The sequence below is a fragment of the Gymnoscopelus braueri genome (assembly GCF_963280865.1).
Source record: "Gymnoscopelus braueri genome assembly, chromosome: 19".
Classification (NCBI taxonomy): Eukaryota; Metazoa; Chordata; class Actinopteri; order Myctophiformes; family Myctophidae; genus Gymnoscopelus; species Gymnoscopelus braueri.
The window spans coordinates 17,091,273-17,101,059 of NC_137621.1; the positions used below are offsets into that span (position 1 = coordinate 17,091,273).

The window sequence follows — 9,787 nt, forward strand, 5'->3', positions numbered from 1 at the left end:
TCTTAAACAAAATGTATTCTAATTCATGGAATTTCTTAGATTTGTTTTTATTTATTTATGATTTTTTTCCCCCCAAAAATAATTTAATTAAACATTTTGGAGGAGAGTTTTTTGAAAATATTTGGAAATAATATCAATTAAAAACGAAATTAAAAACAAAAAACATGTTTGGGAACTCCTTCTGCTTTAGTTTAACTTTAGACTTTAGTAGTCCATCATCCAACCTCGGACAGGCTCGTGGAGTTCCTAAGTTGTCCTGAACGCAGCACCAGCTGATAGGGATTCAGGGATTCAGACTGCAGCTAGTGTCGTAGCGCCAGGCTGCTAGCTATATAGCTCCACTGTGTTGTCAGCTAATAACATAGCCTCCTGGAGCAGCCAGGCCAGCCAGTGATCATCACCATCATCTGTCCCCGCCGCCGGCTTTTGGAGCTCATTCTCCGGCTGATGTCGCCGTAGCTGTAGCCTGCTGCTCGCCTCCATTCCCTCTGGATGTATACCCGTGGTGTGGCCGAGGAGTGAGCGTGGAAGAGGGAGGCGGGTTCACGGGCCGTGGACGGTGTTGGTGTTGTTGTGGTGGGTTCAGGTTGGTTGGTAACGCTGACGGCTGAGCCATTTTTTTTAAACGTCAGTGTGAACTGTAAAGCTACATAGGCTAAAGAGTAGCTGTAGAATACAACTCTCGTGGACGTATTTATGATTCTGACGTTTTCAATCTACGAGAGTTGTAGGGTTCGCGCCCCATGGACAGAGGGACTTTCTTTACTATGCCCCGTAGACACTTCAAACATGTACAAATTGAAAATAAAGGTGCTTACCCCCACACCCCAAATGTTAACTTTCGCTATGGGGTAGTAGTTTAATGTAATAATCCATATCTTTTAATAAAGAAGTGTTTTAATGCCGTCTGTGGCCGATTCTGTCGGAAGTTCCCAATGCGCGGTAGTGACGCGCCCATCTGGTGAAACCCGGAATTACACTCAATGTAAACAGGAAGTAAACGAGGGTGAAAAAATGGCGTTGGGCCACAGAGGACATTAAAACACTTCTTTATTGAAAGATATTGATTATTACATTAAACTACTACCCCGTAGCGAGAGTTAACATTTGGAGCTTGGGGGTAAGCACCTTTTATTTTCAATTTGTACATGTTTGTAGTGTCTACGGGGCATAGTGCAGAAAGTCCCTGTGTCCATGGGGGGGTGAACCCTACAACTCTCGTAGAATGAAAACGTCAGAATCATGAATACGTCTACGAGAGTTGTATTCTACAGCTAGGCTAAAGAGATGGTCTCAGGAAGCTAACAATGGGGAGACAGACAGCTAGTTGCCTCCTGTTCTTCCTCTGCCCCCCCGTCTTATTTGATAGTGGTAACCCAATGGCTAGCTGCTGGTTACTTAATAGTCCTCCTTTGTATGGGTTAAATGTGATGGTGACACTTCTTGTCTTTTGGTTTGGCCCTGTCCCGTAGTGTGTTGTAATGAACCCAGCTAATGCTACCTAGCAATAATAACAAGGTAGAGCTGCCCTGAAAGCATCTGGTCATTTTGATTATGTTTTGGCTATTTTTTGGGGGCTATTCAAAAGTAGCCAAAACCCCCTGAGGAACCTCAGGTTTCGTGCCGCGCTGCGAGCTTGTACGTCTGCTATTTTTGAACATTTTGGGGAAAATCTTGGAAAGTGTGAGAAGTACTGATTTAGAAGACATTAGAATCGGCCTCAGGTCTTCATGGGTTAAAATGGGTGTGTGTAGCAGCTGTCGAGATGAAAACACACACACACACACACACACAGCTACAATATGGTGTAGGTGAGCTTTATAACGGGCAATTATTGAATAGCTGGTGGTGTGTTTGTTTTTGTGTGGCTGACTTTGCCATGTTAATAATGATGTCAAGGTTAATGATGCCATTGTCCCACAATCACGCCCCCCATCATCTCATTGGCATCTGTCCACCAGGCTCTGCAGAATACTTTGCACCAGTTTCAGTGTAATATCATGATAACAAGTCCACACATGATTGATTTATTGCAGTTCTAAGTAGTTAGGGGCTGTCACGAAACGTAAATTAAAACATTTAGTAAGCAAACCACATGGCAGAAATGACAAATAACTAAAATATACAAAATGAGTCAAAAGGACTGACACATTTAAAGCACTATATTCTGATAGTAAACATTGCTAGAGTGTTTGTTCAGTAGCAGGGGTCTCTGTCTCTCTCCAGCTCTTTGATAAACAGAATATACGTTTTCAGGTGGGCGGGCAATCTTCAGCCAATCGGGAGAGAGTACCAATTTATCTGCTTCAATTTCACAGTGTTCCAGTTCCAATTGTGTCTGCTCATTTCTTAGTGCCATCACTTCCAAATTCACTTGTTTATCCTGTGTCCTGTGTGAGTTCTCTCTCCTGATTGGATAAAATTGGTGACCTGAACATTTGTATTCTGTTTATTTAAGAGTTGGAGGGACAGGGTGGCTCCTGTTACGGAACAAACACTCTATACCAATGAGTTTTATCAGAATATAAAGCAATGTAACACTTATCTTAACAAAACAAATATCATTTACCCTTCCTTTTTAAAATAGAGGAAATAGCCAATCTTCAAGTTCAAAATGCTTGGTGAGCGGCGTGTACTGTAGTTCAGCTATTTCTGCTATTGTTTGAAAATACAGGAATATTTATGAACATTTTTTTCAACATGATAGCGATTATGATGTTTATCTCAAATAATTGCGATTATGTAATAATTGTGACACAGGCCTATCTAAGTGTGGAAATTAAACGAACCCCCTGTGATCTTCCCCAGGTTTGCGTTGGCTCTGCTCAGGGGGGGAGTGTAAGATGTGCAATGGAATGTTAGAGTCAATATCGAATGCCTTGTGGCCCCGCTGCGCCCCAACCAACACACAACCCCTCTCCCTGCTGCTGCTCCTGACTCTGCTGTCCACTGGCCAAGGCTCAGGTAAGAAGGCTGTACTGAATAGTTTTAGAGTCAGCTTTAATGTCACATCACAGGTTTACAGAAGTAAAAGAAGTGGGTGAAATGAGTTTTCGTGCATAGTTCCCATCGTATTGTTATTTCCATGAAAGAAAGGGAAGAAGAAGAGTGGGGGAGGGGGAAGGAGATCAAACAAGAAAATGACAAATTATCTACATATTTACACATGGTACCTGAGATAAGATATAAAGGTGCGTGAGCATAGCAGCAGATGTATACTGTGCATGATATAGCACAGTAAAGCAATAGAGGAATCGAACCCGGGACTCGCTGTCAGGCTGCACCACAGCCTATATATGGTACGCGCTTAACCAGAGGCTTTTCTGGCCTATCTGGGAACCCATTCGGTAAAAGAAAAATTAAACAAATGTTAGTTTTTACCTCTTGGGAGCACCACCTCCTTTTTTGTGTAGAAACGGGAACTATGTTTGGCTCCTCCCCTTTCTTAGTCCACTTCCTCCCGGGTGCTTCTGTGCTTATTCCTACTAACAACAACACTACATGTTTAGGGCAGTGGTGCTGACTGTCTGTCTTGAGAGATTAGGCATATCAAGACGAAACACTTCTAGGGAAGAGATTTGGTAAATGTTTATCTGCCGTGCTTTGAAGCCATATCTCTTGGAAGTCACAAAAAGTAATGTCACTCATTCAACATCACCCGGTCATTTCTCTGCTTGTGCATAAAAAGGGTTGCGGAAAGAAACCATTGTTTAGTCTATTCAGGATTTCCTCCTAAATGATTCATTTTAGAATGCATAATACAGGCCATGAGAGTAGTATTCAAGCTAGGGCCGGGGGCGATATGGACTAAATCAAATATCACTATGTGTTGACCAAATACATACATTTCAATTACCAAGGGAGATTTATATCACAATAAAAACACACACACAACACAATAAAAAGAAGAATAACATAAGAAATACAATAAAAGACTTCCACCATGTTCAGTTTCGAACATGCAGACAAGTGCGCCAATGGTTCCGCAGTCTAGAGGAGAACCTGACAGAACAACGTATAGGGTTAGTTAAGACGGCAATGATGTCATTTACTGACTCAGAATCTCAGATGCCCCTACACGTACATCTATACACAAGATTGCGCAGCACAGCAGAGCAGGTGGGTACCCCAACACTAACAAACATCTGGCTTGCACTGGAGCTTCTTGGAGCTCCAGCCGTCATGTCATTTATTATAAGCCAGCGTGAGTCGTATCAATATATTGATGATAATGTTCAGTATTGTGACAATAATTTAATATCTGTTGCCTGAACAGATTAATAAAATAAAAATAATAATGCATAAAGACAATGCATTCACAGGCTATGCTTTTCAAAAACAAACGGTAGTACAGTGGCGGTTGACAAGAAATGGTGAAAGAGTCCGGCATTGACGTGCAGAAAAGGTCTACCTGGCTCGGAAATCAATCCCTGGACTGAAGCTGTCAGGCTTCATCAGAGCCTATCTAGGGTACGCGCCTTAACCACTCGACCATCGGTTCTCCGGAATGTTCCAATAGTTCTCCGAAATGTTCCCAATATGTTTTCTCCCCAGGATGCCTGAGGCCGTACATGGTCCAAAACAGCTGGGTCAACCTGACGGAGAGCAACAGGGGCTCGTTCCCCGTGGGCACGGTGCTGCAGTACAGCTGTGACCCGGGCTACCTGACAGATGGTCCCAGCATCCTCACCTGCACCCCGCTGGGACGCTGGTCCTCTGAGCCGCCGCGCTGCATTCGCAGCGATGGTAAGTATAGGAGCCTCGAGACCCCACATCCTGTAATTAATGTTTAGTTGAAAAGGCAAGCTTTCTTGGACACCTACAAAATGACAGCTACGTAGCAGAAGGTACTTCATCATCAGGCCATCTTGAGATCCACCCGGTGAAGGTAATACTTCCCATTAAAGTATTATAATTTGTACATTTGAAGACAGTGTGTGGGAGGGAAACAATATGTAAAGAAAGAAAAGAAAGAAAAGGGTCTGGGTCCCGGCGAGAAAAGTCAGGACACATCAATTGCATAATTTCTGATACTAATGTACCGGGAAAAAGTCAAATAATAGCCGACATATCAATTTGGTAAGATAAAGCTACTCCTGTCTAACCCATTGAGACCTGGAACGCATCCGTGTCACTTTTAGATTTCTTTAGGCTATTCAAAAATAGCAGATATACAAGCTCATACGAGCTTGTAGATCTGCTATTTTTGAAAAATCTTGAAAAAAAATGTTATAGATTTTTTTCAAAAAACTGTTAAGATTTAGAAAACATTTTTAATCGGCCTCAGGTCTTAATGGGCTAATTGATGTGCTAATTCAGGGGTGATGCAACTTCGATGATGGAGAGGGCCGCTACATTTCCACACTCACTCCAGAGGGCCACTATTTTTTAATTGGAATCCTGATTTTGTTTTTTGTGCCAATTTTTTTTTGTAATACTGAAAATTTCAAATGCATTTAGTTATACTTATGTTAGCTTTATGAACTTAAATACAAATATATTGGACATAAAAAAATAGAATAGCCCATGTATGTGCTGATTCATTTGAGAATTGGCATTCATTCTCATAATTCCGTAAGTAAAGGAGAATGTCACTTTTCTTTTTCATCGCGGGTTGTCTTTTGTTTGTTTTTGTTTTTTCTTGCCAGAGTGCTCGCCTCCTTCGGAGCCAGAGAAGGGGGGTTACACCTGCCACCCGTCCCCCTGTCGGAGGTTTTCCCACGGCACTGTGATTGAGTTCTTCTGTGACGAAGGCTTCGTCCTGAAGGGAGAGTACAAATACCTGACCTGTGAGGACGGCCAGTGGGACGGTCCCATGCAGATCCACTGTGTTAACCAAGGTTTGCTTCCTCCCTCAAACTCCTCTCTATCGCATTGGTAACTTAAAGGGATAGTTCACCCCCAAAATGTTTTTTTTCCTATCGATTAGTCAACCCAAATTTCATGGATATTTGTTTGTTTTTGTCGCATTCCTAAGCCAATCATTTGATGACCGGCAGTGGTTCCGGTAGGAGACACAGTCTGTGTCTGAGACAGATACAGATATTGGTGATCTTTCGGTTGTCATTCAGCTCTACACACCTCGGGATCGTATGAGACACACGCCGGTTCACTTCAAAGTGACGAACGGAGACCGAGAATCGTTTAAATGTTTCCACAGCACGTCGTCAACCTATATTTTAGCCACTGTAGGCTATTATACTCTTATATAAAGATATGCTCTATGAGGCTCCCTTTCTTTCTCCCGTGCGAGACCAATGTGCTAACACAGCGGCCACTCCTCTATTTTTCTCCCTCGCTCTCACAGGCAGGTACTCTGTGTGTGTGTGTGTGTGAATGCGTGTTCAGTGTTGGACTTTTAGTAGGCTATGTTGACAAAAAGGGGAAACAATCTACTGCACACCAGCCTTTAACTGATTCACTGCCAATCGCGTAGATCTATGTGAACTACCGTAATTTTCGCACTATAAGCCGCACCTGAATATAAGCCGCAGCAGCTAAATTGAATGATTTGTACATATATAAGCCGCACTGGACTATAAGCCGCGGGTGTAAAATCCATAGATTTAGGAGGTCCCCTAGTGGCCGTTAGCTGTAAAAATCCATAGATAAGCCGCACCGTTATATAAGCCGCAGGGTCGAAAAATTGGAAAAAAGTCGCGGCTTATAGTCCGAAATTTACGGTAAACGTTTTTTTTTTTTTTTTTTTTTCAATTTGACCCAAGGAGATATGATTTTTCGAAGATCTAGACTCCTATCCACTTCCTTGTTAACTTAAAACTTAAAAAATCTGTATCTCGGCTCCTGAGTACTTTTTATTTTTCAATGAAAAACTGTGGCACTGGCTAAAAAAATATGAAAATACCTTTGGCAGTTAATGGGTTAATGTTTACAACTGTCTGTCCTATATCTTCAGTGGACACTCAGTCAACAGCCATAACCTTATCACTCATATTGATTTGCTATTGTACTGATTGACGCGCATGTGGCCGCCATGCAAGTCTGTTAAAGCATAACCATCACCAACTAGAATATTGTCTCTCCGTCTATTGCCTCATCAATTACTGATTGATCCTGAACTCCATGACAGTTCTTCTGGAAACCTGGGTACATTGGTACTCTGTGGTCTAGGACAGTGGATCACAAAGTGGGGGTCCCAGGGACCCTCAGGGTTCTTTGAGGGCGTAATAAAGGGGCTAATAAAGTATTCAATATTCAATTCAAAATAGACCCTTACGGGCCTGTAACCTCCGACAGTTAGGATAATACGATCATGGGGGTCCTTGAAATGAAAAGGTTTGAGAACCACTGGTCTAGGACAGTGGTTCTCAAACCTTTTCAGGCCGCGAGCCCCCCCCCCCCCCCCCCAAAATAACCATATTTGAACCCCCCACCCTGACAAGCACTTGTTATGTAGGCATTACATTTAGTCTGACTCGGTTCCACAGATAAATATTGTGAAAATAGCCGATCTACAAGCTCACAACGCCTCGCCCCCCTTTTCTTTTCTCTCGTCAGGTTGTGTCCGGCCGTTCATGGTGCAGCATGGCTCAACCAACCTGACGGAGAGCAACAGGGGCTCGTTCCCAGTGGGCACGGTGCTGCAGTATAGCTGTGACTCAGGATACCTGACAGACGGTCCCAGCATCCTCACCTGCAGCCCGCTGGGACACTGGTCCTCTGAGCCGCCGCGCTGCTTACGCAGCGACGGTAAGTACAGTGGTGGATAAATTTTTTTACTTAAGTAAAAGTATCAATACTGCAATGTAGAAGTACTTGTTACAAGTAAAAGTCCGGAATTAAAAAAAATTATTTGAGTAAAAGTGCAAAAGTGTTGGTATCAAAATGTACTTAAAGTACCAAAAGTAGAAAGTACTCATTATGCAGAATGTCCCATTTCACAAGATTTCAAACGTATAAAATGTCTAAAAATCTTGAAATTAGCAGATCTACAAGCTCACAATGCGTAGCATCGCGACGCATTGTGAGCTTGTAGATCAGGTATTTTTCGAGTATGTAATAATAATTGTGACAGGCCCTAGCAGAGGTTTGAAATGATCGTGCTGCTGCTCATGTGAATTTCACATCGTCACCTAGCCCTAGTAGTTTGAGAATGAATCGTGACTCCGTCCTCTCTCTCTCTCTCTCTCTCTCTCTCCCCCCCCCCCCCCCCCCCCGCCCCTCGCAGTGTGTCTGCCTCCGTACGAGCCGGAGAAGGGGGGCTACGCCTGCCACCCGGCCCCCTGCCGGAGGCTGTCCCACGGCACTGTGATCGAGTACTTCTGTGACGAAGGCTTCATCCTGAAGGGAGACTACAAGTACCTGACCTGCCAGGACGGGGAGTGGGACGGCCCCATGCAGATCAGCTGTCTCCTGGACCAAGGTCAGTGGTTCATGTGTTGACCTGGCTGGCATTCCTATAGGTAGTACAGTGGTGGAAAGTACGTAAATAGTAAATACAGTACTAGCAACAACATTTTTTTGGGTAATTTTTTTTTATATTGGATTCTTTCCCGAAAACTTAGGTCAGGATTTAGAAGGACGTTTTTAAAAATCGGCCTCAGGACTAAATGGGTTAAATTATAGCAGATCTACAAGCTCAGAGCGCTCTGAGCTTGTAGATCTGCTATTTTTGAATAGCCAAAGAAATCAAAAAAATGACACAGATACGTTCCCGGATTGAATGGGTTAACCCTGGAACGCATCTGTGTCATTTTTTTATTTGAGCTACAAAGCATTATTTTACACTTTTGGCTATTCAAAAATAACAGATATGCAAGCTCATAGCGCGGCACCGAGTGCCGTGCTATGAGCTTGTAGATCTGCTATTTTTGAAAAATCTGGAAAATGTGTGCAAATCTTTAAAGTTGTACAATGCAGAATCACAAATAACGATTTTTAGCAACCTCTGCTGGTCACTACCGTCACTGCATACAATTTCCGTAGTCCTCGATTACCCAGAATTCCATTCGTTTTCACCGGAAGCCGGAAGCGTTTCAAAAAGCGATCTTTTAATTGTTTTATACTATCTACGGATCGTTTCTCTTAGCCAGTGGAGCATTAGTTACCATGAGCTGTGCTTTCTTTTTCTGTTCTTTTTTGATCTTCCAATCCTACATTCTCTTAAAATCAGCGTGAGGTTCCTTTTTGTTATTAGCGCGGTAGTTCCTGGCCAAACAGGAAACCGTTGCGGTAGTTCCTGGCCGACGTCGGCCACGACGTCATGACGTTGGCCAGGAACGTCATTTTCCCGGGAAAGTCCCCCCCGTCCACGTTCAATAGAAAATATATAAATAAAAGGCTTCCGGGGGTGAAATTCATGGAGTGGGTGTTGTGAAACTTTTGCCACTCACAAAAGATATACAATTTAACTTTAGTTTTGTTGAAAACGTTACCTAGTATTACTTTAAACTGAACAACTCAAATATTTGCTTCTGGGGTCCCTGGAACAAAATATTTTGAGATGGGGGTCCGTGGCCAAATACATATAAATGTTGGGGTCCTTGACATTTTTAATTTGATTTTTTTTCAAAAAACAGTTAAGATTTAGAAAACATTTCTAATTTGCCTCAGGTCTTAATGGGTTAAATGTCTTAGTTACCTTCCACCACTGACCAAGGTGAGAGCAGATTAGCCTCTGGGCGGCACATGGTCAGGACTATTATAGCAGTGTGTGTGTGTGTGAGTGAGTGCCCAGTGAGGACAGGATTATGTTGGACGCTTGGGATTTGTAACACACCTCATGTTTGATGATGTGAAATGGGTCCGGTGGGTCGATGAGGCTGCA

At 43.0% G+C, this 9,787-nt stretch overlaps 1 protein-coding gene across 3 annotated transcripts in view; it reads left to right on the plus strand.

Annotated features, from left to right (window-relative positions):
- Positions 1 to 297: 297 nt before the first annotated feature.
- Positions 298 to 9,787, plus strand: part of LOC308074513 (sushi domain-containing protein 4-like) — a 96,209-nt gene continuing 86,719 nt past the window's right edge. For 2 of the 3 annotated variants that reach the window (XR_013932117.1, XM_080413978.1), the window contains exons 1-6: positions 298 to 576; positions 2,809 to 2,964; positions 4,555 to 4,746; positions 5,649 to 5,840; positions 7,519 to 7,710; positions 8,189 to 8,383. Coding sequence is in view for 2 of the 3 variants with exons in the window: in XM_080413978.1 (XP_080270104.1) it covers positions 2,844 to 2,964; positions 4,555 to 4,746; positions 5,649 to 5,840; positions 7,519 to 7,710; positions 8,189 to 8,383 (892 nt within the window). In the remaining variant the exon portion in view is untranslated. Of the gene's footprint in view, positions 587 to 2,808; positions 2,965 to 4,554; positions 4,747 to 5,648; positions 5,841 to 7,518; positions 7,711 to 8,188; positions 8,384 to 9,787 lie in introns of all 3 variants that reach the window. The other variant, XM_080413979.1, reaches the window with a different exon arrangement.